Here is a 13,795-nt window from a genome sequence, read left to right on the forward strand (position 1 = left end):
GAAGGACCTTAGCCCCAAACCTGGCATCAGATGGCACCTCAAGGACCACCTGGTAGAACTTAGAGAAAGAATGAACAGAAAAGATCTAGGAGAGGACACCTTGAAAATAAAGAATGGAAGGAGGTGGCCACAAGGAGATGTTCACAACTATTAGAGCCCAGAGGGCCGGTCTGGCCAGTGAACAATACCCGACACCGCTGTGTCACCCAATACGCCCCTCTGGAAGAACACCTCTCATTAACGCATTTCTATATGCTACCGGATCCGATTGTGTATAATAAATACAAAATTAATCACATTTCTCAAATAGTAGGGCAGGGCTCTATACGCCCCCTCTAGCCTTTCTGGCTGAAGACTTTAATGTACGCCCCAAACATGCTTTTAATTATAGCCAACTTTCCCACGCCTTCAAGGGTCAATTTCCACAGACCTCGCTGAATATGGTGAAATCGGAGCAGGAACAGACACAGAACCGAATGCACCAAGAAACCCACATCTTGAATCGGCCGCCCTACCTTTATTAGACAAACTGAGGGCTCCTTATGGCACAGAATAATCCAGTTCAAAATAGTACATGGAGCCTACTTCACCTCCTCCAGGCTCCATATGATAAATCCCTCTCTTTCCTCAGACTGTTGGAGGTGCGGCTGCATCCAAGGCAAATCTACCCATATTTTTTGGACATGCTCTGGAATCACAAGCTTTTGGTTAGAGGTACTGCCCAGTACCAATAAGTACACGTCAACACCAGTCCCACAACTCATTAAAGTCTGTCTGTTAGGTCTGGTTGACTATTTACTTCATACCAGGGCAGAAAAAATCAGCCTACTTCTTTTTTATGCAAGAAAGACTATTGCCTTACACTGGAAGAAACAGGCTCCTCCCTCCATTCCTTTCTGGAAACAACTGATTACTAGTAACCTACCACTCTATAAAAGACACTTACACGGCTTCCTAGGCATAAAATAAAGAAAGACATAGCTAAAATCTTGTTAATTTTCTGTTATGTATGGAAATCTAGTCAGTTTTACATTTGTGTTTTGATACTGCCACCTAGTGGGGAAGGATACACGGGCAACCACAGCCATCCTGCTGCTGCCCGCACTAACACTACTTACACCAGGTATCATACAAGCAGAACCCCAACGCTATTTAGGTGCGTCAACCATTTGAGTGTTTATGGATTACACCAACAATTGTAAATATCGAAACATTTAGTGTTAGCACATGTACTGTGGCATCTCTTTTTTTATCTTACAGGAGAAGTTCAGCCAAAGCTTGTTTGGCTGGGCCTCTCCTATTGATCACGGGAGTGTAATTTGTTTTGCATTCCTGTGACCCAATTTCAGCAGAGAGCGGTCTGAAATCCATTGAGCGAGAGGGGGGGGGGGGGGGGGGGAACCTCGCTCTCTCTGCTCATAGAGCTGTGAGAACTGAGCCATCAGTGATGTTCGATCGCTGAGTTCTCGGTGTTAGAGGTGCAGGGGGACAGATGCAGTATTGGACCGTCGCTGCATCTACCTGGGTAAGTCTGAATCTGGAAAAACAAAAACAAAAACATACTTCTCTTTTAATACTGTGAAAGCATTATGGCTGCATTCACACCTGAGCGACAAAACGCCCGATGCCGGACGCTTCTGCCGCTAGAGGGGAGAATTCCCATTGCTGTCTATGGAGATGGTTCACATCTCATAGACGCCGAACGCCTGTCGCCTGAAAAAAAGTCCCGGACCCTTTTTTTCAGGCGACAGTGGCGTTTTCCCATTGACAGCAATGGGAAGACTTTTGAAAGAAAAAAAAAAAAATGAAAGTTTCATAATCGCGGCAAAATACGCCGCTACCGCCGAACGCGCCTGTCGCTCAGGTGTGAATGGACTCTAAGGGGAGAAATCTGGCTGCAATGTGGGGGGGGGGGGGGGGGACCCTGGCTACAATTGTGGGGGGACTCTGGCTACAATTGTGGGGGGACTCTGGCTGGAAAATGGGGACATTTTGCTGCATTGGTAGACATGGGCAGGCTGCATTTCTGGGCACGGATAAAGTTGTTGTTAATATTTATTTTTATAACTTATAGTTTATAAAATACTACATGAGACATTTAAGTGTAATTTCATGAGATTTATGAGGGCGTGTCTAGGGGCGAAACATGGTAGGGGTTGGGCGGGGCAACAGGTGGCGAGTATGCCTCGAGGCCTGGCTAGTAGCTCAGGACTTGAAATTTTGATTTCGAGTTATTACCAGGAAACCGCAAAAGTATATGCAGCAAGCAATTCAACTACTGCAGAGCTTATTCCCCAAGATGCCCTGCCAGAATTAATCTACAAATACTACACCACACTTATGTGTCGGAGGGTACACTCTGCACTGACAGCCTTGGGATTCAAGAACAAGATGTTTGTAGTGGTGTATGAAAATATTGATAACATTTTTTTATGCATCATAAGAATGTAACACTGCACTAAACAGGAGTGTGAATATTACAAATTATATATAGGCGACTCTGTATACAACAATGGGAGTTCATAAGCAGCCTAGTAATTGTAAGGCAACATTTACAACTATTATCATCTATGGTGTCCAAATACATGCATGTGTAGGGAAACATATCTAATGTGAGCATTGTGTGCTCATTTAGATTAGGGGTGGATCAAACAATGAATTGTTCTCTAAGTGCCCTGTTTAACCCCTTCAATACAGGGCTTTTATACCGCCTCAATACCAGGCCTATTCTGGGACTTCTCTCTCCTACATGTACAAATCATCATTCTTTTGCTAGAAAATTGCTCAGAACCCCCAAACATTATATATGTTCTGTTAGCAGACACTCTAGGGAATAAAATGACGGTCATTGCAACTTTTTATCTTGCAGGGTATTTGCGTTTCATGAATTAAGAAACAACAAAACGGTAAAGTTAGCCCATTTATGTTACGCCGAGTAAATAGATACCTAACATGTCACGCTTTAAAATTGCGCACACTCGTGGAATGGCGCCAAACTTCGGTACTTAAAAATCTCCATAGGCGACGCTTTGAATTTTTTTACAGGTTACCAGTTTAGTGTTACAGAGGAGGTCTAGTGCTAGAATTGTTGCACACGCTCTTATACACGCGGCGATACCTCACATATGTGGTTTGAACAACGTTTACATATGTGGGCTGGACTTACTTTACTTAATTTTTTCTTATTTTTACATTTTTATTTTTTTGATTACTTTTATTCCTATTACAAGGAATGTAAACATCCATTGTAATAGGAATGGTGTGTGACAGGTACTCTTTATGGAAAGATGTGGGGTAAATAAGACCCCACATCTCTCCTCCAGGCTGGAAAGCATGAGATCGGGAAAAATAAATCACAGATCTTGCGGCTTTGTTTACTTCTGAGAACCCGGGGTGTGACGTCATAACGTCGCGCCCGGGCCTCCGACGGTCATAGAGATGACTGGTGACCATCTGTTCACCAGAAATCTCTATGCTCGTCATCCGGCGCTGGACAATTCTTTCTCTGGGCCCCCAATGGCACGGGAGAGCGCGGAGAAGCACCGGATGGCAGCGGGAGCGGGATATGTCCCCTCCCATCGCCTATAAGAACGATCAAGCGGCGGAAGTGCGGCTATGATCGTTCTTATTGTGCACAGAATTGCTGGCATGAAAGAATGATATCTGAATGATGCCTCTAGCTGCAGGCATCATTCAGATATCCCCCCACAAAATCAAGGACGTCATATGACGTCCGCCCAGGATGGGAGATCCCATCTGTGGACGTCATATGACTATGGCTGGGTAATGAAGTGGTAAACAATATAAGTGCGGTGGTGTGCAGAAAAACACAGCTCAATGGACATGCTGTGAACAATTTCTTACAGCCAATCAGAAACATTGAGGTTTGTGTTCTTGGAGGTTAGTTAGGAGTCATTTAAGATGAACCCTCAGCAGATATAAACAGCTAATAGAGTTACTGTATGTGCTTAATAAAAAATCAAAAACATGAATTATACATTAAGATTCAGTTAGTGTAAAGCCGACCAAAGACGGTTTGAAGCTCTGCCAGTTCAGCAGGGACCAGCCGAGATTCAAACCATGTATGGGCAGGCTGATTATACCATCAATCGTCTTGGGTGTAACCAGCAGGTCGGATTTTTAGAATACTATTACTGCCAGTGGCTACAGCCACTAACAATAATCACTGTGTTCTCCCAACCGGAATGGTTCCCACCAGAACACAATAACTATGCGGAAGGGGGGGGGGATTCCTACATCAACATTAACTGTGTTGATGGGGAAATCAAACGATTTTCTTTCCTGCAACCTGCAGATGCAGGAAAGAAAATCGTATTAACTGTGGCAGGCTTTAGTGCCTAAACTTGACTTGGTATTATCAGCCTCTTGTAATGCCAAGTATGGTAAACTGGAAGAGTAACAGCATTAATAGCTAATCAGACTTGCAGAAGTGTACATGTTCTGACAGGAACATACTGACAGGTGGAGAGAGCAGAGTGAGAAAAGGGTTGAGGTCATCATCATTGAGGCTGCTCCTTTACTGTATAATCAGAGACTGGTTATTTATGTATATGTAATGTTGTTTGTATTTTAAATGTGATCCTTTTATGTGTATGTTTTTTGGAAATGTATGTAAAGTATATCTGTGTTTCTTAAAAAAACTTTGAATAAAAACAAATGAAAACAATAAATCAGAGACTGGGGCCATGAAAGCATCTAAACTATAATGCTCAACCTGGTCCCGATACCTAGCAGGGCAGTATGACTCTGGAGACTGGATAAAAGGAAAGCAGGTAAAGCAGATCAGAAAATATTTTTTTAAAGGTTTATTTAGCCATTTGTTAAGAGTTGATCTTTAAAGAATATTTAAAATAATCCTTAGTGAAGTGCTTTGTTTAATACCACCTGTATATTCTACCCAATTTGAGATTAAGGATTAATTACAGGCCAGGATGTGCCTGAAATCTGCTTCTTTCTGCAGGACATCTCACAGATCTGGGTAACCCAATGTGTACAGAGGCTTCAGGGCTGTATATTTGTGATGCATTATATATTCCATTTTATCATAAACAGAAGAAACACTTACTTAGTGACGACTTCAGAATCTATTTCATCAATCTGGGAAACTATGCTCACCACACACTAAAGGGTAAAGAAAAACAAAAATGTTATCCACTAAAGCCCCGAGAGAAACAACATTTAGCCAACGCATATCTTTTAGCTCTGAATAACTAAGGTTAGCCACAGAATTGGGGATCTCTTGCAATTTTGCTAAATGTCTAATTGTTTGGATCACTAAGCACTTGTGGTTTCCCCGACATCTATTTTATGACAGAAGTCTAGTTAAAGCGGAGGTTCACCCTAAAAACATGTATATACCATTCCATCCAGCATACTGCCGACATGTACAGTATGCTTTTTTTTTTTCCCCCTGCACATACCGCCGTATAGATATTTTCCCCCCCGGCTTCCGGGTAGTGGCTTCCCCGGGAGTGGGCGTTCCTATTCAGCGACTAAGCGATTGACGTGATGACAAAAGCTTCCCCCGGCGCATAAGGCGCGTCACCAGTTTCCGAAAGAAGCCGAACTGCGAGTCGGCTCTATACGGCGCCTGCGCACCGACGTTCGGCTTCTTTCGGAAACTGGTGACGCGCATTATGCGCCGGGGGTGAAGCTTTTGTCATCACGTCAATCACTTAGTCTCTGAATAGGAACGCCCACTCCCGCTGGAGCCACTACCCGGAAGCCGGGGGGGAAAATATCTATACGGCGGTATGTACAGCGAAAAAAAAACACAAAAAAAACAGCATACTGTACATGTCGGCAGTATGCTGGATGGAATGGTATATACATGTTTTTAGGGTGAGCCTCAGCTTTGCATGGACAAGGTGACACTACCTTTACATTTTTCAGTCTCACTCCTCCGCAACGAAAAGGCAATACATAGTACCTGTTTTATGATGTTTTTTGCAGATGCCATCATTTCGTGAGCATAGATCTCATAAAAATCCAATTTCCGCAGCTTTAACAACCCAAACACCAATGCCACCAGTCTCTCCTGAGAAGCACATAAAGGAAAACATTGGTTAATGTGTGTCTGTACCTTTAAAATATGACCTTCAGAAAATCAGTTTAAGCAAGCTGCAATTTTCACTCAAAAGCTCTACTAAACATAAGTGGCAAAGGACTCTATATATTGTAGTTACAAATAACGTTCAGTAAAAGCTCTGTACTGTAGACAGCTTGGGACCCAGGCACATGGCACTTGGTAGATGTATTTCTAAGTTCTAGACCCTGCAGTCATGTTTTAAAGTATTATATGCATTGCATGCAAAGGTTTTATGGGCAGTTATGCAAGGAATTTCCCTGTTACATTGTACCCAATCTACTAGATTTAGGTTTAGGTTGACTTCTGCAGAAATCTCAGCTTGTATGCAGTTACATAAAATTCAATCCGATTGTAAAATCAGGATATTTTTGCCATATTTGCATAAGAGTGTATACGATTTGGGGGATTAAAGGCAACTCAAAAAGACACTAAAAGGTATGTGCAGGTACCCAAGACTGTTTTCATTATTGTTGCAACTTTCCAAAAAAGTTTTCTTTGAGGGAATTTTCCACTTTACAGGGAAAGTGGAAAATCTATATCATTAGCAAAAATATCCCACTCAGAAACCCTACCAACCCTATATTTTAGTGATAAGAGGCAACAATGTACAAGCTGACCCACCACAGTAATAATGAGGCTATATCTTTTTATTTTTTCTCATTAAATCTAGGAGCTGTGTGTGGCCATCACTCCCCATCAAACCACAGAGCAAGAGGTTTGATGATTATGATGTATTTCATAATTCATATCATGAACTAAAAGCTCTGGTCTCATTAAAATGACCAGTTCCACGGGAGAATCCAGTAAGAGTCATCCAGTAAAAGTATAGGCTGAATCACTTACCTATGTGGCTTGCACCAAAGCTATTTAACACATGGGTGTGTTGGATACCATGTCCTTAGCATGTGCTGTGGTTCCTTCCATTTACCTCTACATGACTACTTTGTCCTGTAGTGAAAGAGGGGTCTGCGGAAGGAACCACAACACTTGGAATCACAGAGGAGAACACTCTATACAACACTAATGCCCGGTACACACAATCCGATTATCGGACGAATGATCGTCCGTTTTTCTTGTATGCTAATCTCACGTCGAATCTGATGAGTTTACCAAAGTCACGAAAATTCTCGTACAGCAGAATAAAAAAATCGGAAGTGATGTCATGTGTTGTAATGCATTTGTATTGCATTTTTGAACGACAGCTGTACTGATTAAACGAAAATCGTACGATCTGGCATTGTCCGAAAAAAAATTCCGTGCCTATCTGATAGAATAAAATCAGATGAACTGTCCTGATCGGCTCTCGGAAGCTCTGTACTAACTATCCGATTATCGTACGATCATATCGGTTGTACGGGGCTTGAGGTGGATTTAACAGTGGTGCCATGCCTGTAAGTTCTCGAAGAAATAGAACAATCATTTTGCTGGCCCCTCAACAAGTGAGCATTCATCCTATTCTATTACAGGGGGCATTTCACTGAGTTTGCTTATGAAAATAGTAGGGTTATTTTCAATCACCAGGTGCAGTGTACAGCTGTTGCATGCCAGCATGTAAAAATCAATAGCAGGTGATGGCTGTATGCGTTGATACATGCAAATTCGAGTGGACATATTGTACACTATATGGCCATTAGAAGCTGTGTGCACTGATCACGAAAATCAGGGCTGCTGAGCCTCAACCACCATGGTCAGTGTATGTCTCTTCATCACCCGCAGCCCCGCTCTTAGCTCTGCTCTCTACCCCCTCCCCTCCCTACCTGTCAGCTCTGAGTCTGTGTCTATGCCCCCCCCCCCAATCCCCTGCGCTATTTGTACAAATAAAATTGTATATATGTTCACTGCCATCCCCTCTATTATAGTTAGGCATAGCACACTGTATAAATCTTTTTATAAAAATGAGGCTTGTAAATACCTGCCCTTTGCCTTGTTGGTCCCGGTTTTGCTCTTCTGTTCTTACTTTCAGAACCTGCAATTTATTATCGCTGTTGTCCCCTTACATCATTAGGAGATTTTCTTTCCTCCTCCCATTGGGCTTACCAACGCATCACTTGGTACCTCTTTACCTGTGATTCCAATGATCCTTGATGGATGTGGATGGCCATCAACCCAATTGACGTATGCAAGTAGCAATACCTTCTTGTCATAAAATCTCAAAACTCGTCCTGAAGAAGCCGTAAGGCGAAACGCGTCGGCGAGACGAATATATTGCTTAAGAATATGTATCTATGTATTTTTCTCAACATATTTTATTGAAATTTATTTGTACATCTATATTTTTGTAATTAAATCTATTTTTTATAACCAAAAATGTCCCTGTGATTGCCTTTGAAAGTCCGCCATGTCACTACCTAGTGTAGTACAATCTCCTTTCTTGAACTACTATTTCGGATGTGGGCTAATGTGAGTGCCTATATGTTATTCCCCTTCCCCCTTTTTTTGAGCTTGTAAATACCGATTTAGCTCAATCTTCAGGCCGGTCATGTGACTCTCGGATGGTTTCCAGGGCTACTGCAGGAGGGGATGAATGGCCATGTGATCTCCATTGGGTGATGTCAGAGGGAGATCTTGGTCGCTCCTGCAAAAGCCATCCATCAGGGCTGTACATTGGCCGCGAGTCATGTGACTGGCCTGAAGATCGTTCTAAAATCGGTATTTACAAGCCTTATTTTTTTTATAAAAGACATTTACAGTGTGCTATGCCTGTCTATAATAGAGGGGCTGACACAGCTTTATACTTTTGGGTTAACAAACACTTTAAACATATCACTGCATAAAATAAAATAAATACCAACTTATATAGTATACAGGATAGTTACATAGTTAGTCAGGCTGAAAAAAAAGATACAAGTCCATCTAGTTAAACCATAAAAATAAATAAAAAATATCTTACAATCCCTTATACCCAATTCTATATCCACAGTTGATCACAGTTGACACAGATGTGAAATATTACACTCATATGATCACTTCTTATTGAAGTTGCTAAAGAACAAAAGACTTTCTAAAAGCCACCAGTTTTAATTATTTTGATATTGAAATATATAAATACATTTTTTAGATTTGGATAAAGTGGAAAGGGGATAGACCTACTACCAGGTTTGTTTTTAATGTTGTCTTTGCCTCCATTAAAGTGGTTGTAAAGGCAGAAGGTTTTTTTATCTTAATGCATTAGGATAAAACCTTCAGTGTGCAGCAGCCCCCCTAATACTTACCTGAGCCCATCTTTATCCAGCGATGTCCACTAGTTCCTTGGCTGTCCAGGACTCTCCTGATTGGCTGAGACACAGCAGTGGTGGCATTGGCTCCCTCTGCTGCCAATTAAAGTCAGTTAGCCAATTGGGAGAGAGGGTGGGTGAGGCCAAACCAGAGCTTTGTGACTGAATAGACACAGGGAGCTGCAGCTTGGCTTGGGTGTCCGCATAGCAAGCTGCTTGCTGTGGGTGCACTCGACAGGAGGGAGGGGCCAGGAGCACAGACAAGGGATCTGAGAAGAGGAGGATCCAGGCAGACCAGGTGCAAATTCACTGCAACAGAGAAGGTAAGTATAACATGTTTGTTTTTTTTAAATGAGACTTTACAATCACTTTAAGGACATTCCCTCTCTCTAATTGTCCTGATCATCAATGTGACTCACAATAAAAGTGAGGATGAATCCAAAATGGGGTTGCCACCAGAACCAGGAATAGAATGGTATGCTTCCCTTTGGAAAACGTGTTACATTTTAATGACTTAAAAAAATAAAGGCAGCGTTTTTAACACCCCCCCCCCCCATATCAAAAATGAAAAAGAAAGTTTGGCTTTAGCTATACTTCAAGTAAATAAATGTAACAAAAATAAATCATCACAGCTGTTGCATTAAATACCCACGCACCTCCTCTACAACCTGAAAGTCTTCGTCTAAAGGTCTGTTTAAGTCACTTTGAACGTATGATGTAAATTCTGCAATAATCATTTTATCAATAAGCTTTTCCAGTTCGCAAAGTTGAGATCCAAGGTGTCTGTGGAGGTTAAGAAAAAAACATTAGTAAAAACACAAACCCAATAATCCATTCTAAACTCCAATAGTCAATCAGAATGTCTCTGAGAAGGGCAATCAATCTAAAATCATGAAGCTTCTCTGGCAGATGAAACTAATTAAAATGAATGTACAATTTCTGCTATAATTTTTTTTAAAACACATAAAAGAGATCAGTTTTATATCAATAAGCTTACCAATGTGTGCTAAAGTTTGAAACAATTTGAATAATTTGTAGACATATTTGCTCATTACATTGCTCCTTCCCACAATGCAAATCCATAAACTGGTGGAATTATTGGAAAACAAATAAAAAACCCTTCCTATGTGGCCGATTGATAAAGTATTTCTAAAACCCAAACTTTCTGTTTAAAGTTTTTTTTATAGATTAGGGTTCAACATGGTGCCAGTTGTTTATCGTTTTTTTTTTTTTTGCCAAATGTCTCAATAGAGAGATTTCCCTTCCCTACCTGAACCTAAACCTTCCAGCAATGGAGATGAGCAGAGCAGCTCCAGCTGCTGTCTCAGGTCCTCATTGGCTGGATTGATAGCAGCAGGAGCATTGGCTTGCGCTGCTGTAAATTAAAGCCAGTGACACGGGAGCGGAGCCGAGTCCTGCTGTCTGTGTCAATGGACACAGCAGCAGGACTCAGGAGAGCGCCCGCACAAGTGCCCCCAGGGAATGCAGGTCTCCGTGGGGGCACAAGAAGAGGAGGAGCCAGGAGCGCTGCTTGGGGACCCCAGAAAAAGAGGATCTGGGCCCCTCTGTGCAAAACCCTTGTACAGAGGAGGCAAGTATGACATGTTTGTTATTTAAAAAATAAAAAAACCTTTACAACCACTTTAAGTAAACTGCGTTTGTCGATTGTTTTGACTTAAACCGGCCATAAGTAGATGGGTCAAATCTCGGCCGGTCCCTGCTGAACCGATTCAAACATCTACGGCCAGCTTAGATGAAGTCCTTGGAATTAACATTTTTTTTGCAGCAAGTTGCAACAACGTGATCTGATCCACATCTAAAGCAGGACATGATGCGGTTTTCTTTCCTGCAACCACGGGTTGCAGAAAGGAGAATTGCTCAATTCCCCCCATCAACACAACCCTCCTGAGGATCTATTGTATTCTCCCGGCCGGGAGAACAGTGATTATTGTTAGTGATTACCGTATATTCTAGCAATAATCAAATGTAAAAATCTGGCATAACTTTCATTTGGTCCCTTTTGGTCTGTTAAATATACTATTGTAAGTGTGTTGTTATATCTGTTCAATAAGTGCAAAAAATCCTGCTGCTCATTTCAGACACCTATGAGTTGATAATGTTCTATGCTCTCTACATCTACTGCCTTCTTATCAATTACATTGCTTCCCGCTTTCTCTGAGAACTACAGAACCTCATCCATACATGTTAGGAAAACAGGAGAGGTGGATGTTATTGTAATCCTGTCCTAGGATGACGTCACAAGAAGTGTGTTACTGGCAGAATCACTTGGTGAAAATTAAGGAGGAAAGCCTGAAAAATATGTAAAACTGCTGCGTAAATTGACGGTGGTTTACAAGTACCTCTAATAAATAAATAAAAATGGAAACACATTAAGGACTGGTAGATTGCAAGTCATTCATTTGTTGCTCTTGGGTTTATATGCTTTAAGGTAAAGACTGCAGTAATAAATCACCAGAAATACACTATACTTTCCCTGGAACCACAGGGTGTTCAAACAGCACAGTAAGGGCTTGTTTCCAAAAAACACAAGATAATTGAGCGCACTCCTGACATGTACAGATGCACCTATTAGGAAGGGGAGAAGGGAAAGGGGAGAGGGGGAGGGGCACTGGTCACAACAAGTGATCTGAAGGGGGTTAATGGAAATGCATTAGTCCGTAATAAATGTCCATAAATCCTGTTATATGTAGCTACCGCTGAGTGGTTGCCAACTGTCAGAGAAGTAATCTGAAGGACAACAAGAGAAGAAAAGAGCGGCGCCTTCTAAGCGTAGCAAGTAAGTTTTATTCAAATAAAAGCATGTAAAAGAAGTGTACTCACAAAAGGAGCAACAGGCTTGTTTCCACTTGCCTTCGAGGGGAGGGGGGGGGGGGGGGTTACGACACAGGCTCTGAAGGTTCGACTAAGTATGCCAGACCTTTAGAGCGCATGCGCCATTGACGTCACCGGCTGCGTGCACTCTGAATATCCCCTAAACAGTGCAAACGCAGCTGGAGATGTACACCTGCCACTGCAAAAAAATAATATCCCTCATTAATAGGGCTATGATGCAGCGGTGTGCAATGCACGCAGCAGTGTGGTGGGTCAGGTGAGGGAGATGGATGGAAAATGTCAGAAAAATAAGCTGCTCGGCTTTCTTTAACATTATTCCAAGGCAAATGCCTAAAAACAAAGGAATATAAAGGGTAAATGAATGTATTAAATAACCACTTTGAATGAGACTTTTCACTAGAACATAACCTTGCAATTTCCAAAAAACAAAGACTCATAACCTGTGATCCATTTCTGACCTCCTTACCCTTACATGCCCATTGGCACTGGTTACTGTACATAAAGTCTGCTACTTGCTTAAAAAAAAAGGCTGATCCCTAACCCAGGGCTCGACAAAATCCAGGCGCCCGGGGGAGGTTTAAGGCCTGTAGAAGGCCGCAAAGCCGCACCCTCAATTACTTGCTGGCGCGGGCCTGCCGCGATCGTGTGGCGGGCCTGCGCCGGCCGGTAATTGAGGCCGCGGATTTACCGCCTTCAGCAGACCTAAGCTTCCTTCTGTGATGTTGTGGTGGCCATTGGCATTACAAGTAAAACAGCAATCCAGCGATTCTAATGTGTTTTTCACTGTGGTTTTACTGCCATCTCCTTCCCTCTAATTAGAGCCCCCAAACATTATATATATTTTTTATTCTAACACCCTAGAGAATAAAATGGCGGTTGTTGCAATACTTTCTGTCACACCGTATTTGCACAGCGGCCTTACAAGCGCACTTTTTTTGGGGGAAAAAATACACTTTTTTTAATTTAAAAATAAGACACCTGTAAAGTCAGCCCAATTTTTTTTATATTGTGAAAGATAATGTTACGCCGAGTAAATTGATACCCAATGTGTCACGCTTCAAAATTGCAACAAACTTTTACCCTTTAAAATCTCCATAGGCAACGTTTAAAAAATTCTACAGGTTACATGTTTTGAGTTACAGAGGAGGTCTAGGGCTAGAATTATTGCTCTCGCTCTATCGATTAAACCCTTCTATGGAGATAACAGAAGGATCGGGAAGCTGCATGGCTTCACTATTAATCAACCTAGGGGTGTCTGAGGCTCTGAGACTCATTTACAGAGGGAAAGGAATCATCCTTCCTGTTATTCTTAGGTAAATACGTGACTATTTGTAGGTTGTATAGCTGATTTCCACACTGAATTTTCTTTTGTAATGAAAATTAGTTCTGACCCCAGAATGTCTGTCTCAGTGGATATCACAGACATTACAGTCATAAGCTGTTCTGCTACACAATGAAAATAAAGAAGCACAGAGTGTCCGGAAAATCCAGTGGAACCAATTTACAATACACGGCTGTCTTTGTAGACCAGTAAATGAGTTAAAGTACCACTATTTGCACATTTTCATTGTGTAAAGAGAAACTGCTCCCTAAACACAAACTTGACGCTTGCTAGAAA

The 13,795-nt window shown here is 41.9% G+C and overlaps 1 protein-coding gene across 1 annotated transcript in view; it reads right to left on the minus strand.

The window, feature by feature from the left end:
- VPS54 (VPS54 subunit of GARP complex) overlaps positions 1–13,795 on the minus strand; it is a 115,928-nt gene that overhangs the window by 48,786 nt on the left and 53,347 nt on the right. The window contains exons 8-10 of the mRNA XM_040351227.1: positions 9,981–10,107; positions 5,951–6,058; positions 5,087–5,142 (exon numbers count right to left, since the gene is read on the minus strand). Of these exons, the coding sequence (XP_040207161.1) occupies positions 5,087–5,142; positions 5,951–6,058; positions 9,981–10,107 (291 nt within the window). The remainder of the gene's footprint in view (positions 1–5,086; positions 5,143–5,950; positions 6,059–9,980; positions 10,108–13,795) is intronic.

Source organism: Rana temporaria, chromosome 4 (genome assembly GCF_905171775.1).
Source record: "Rana temporaria chromosome 4, aRanTem1.1, whole genome shotgun sequence".
Taxonomy (NCBI): Eukaryota; Metazoa; Chordata; class Amphibia; order Anura; family Ranidae; genus Rana; species Rana temporaria.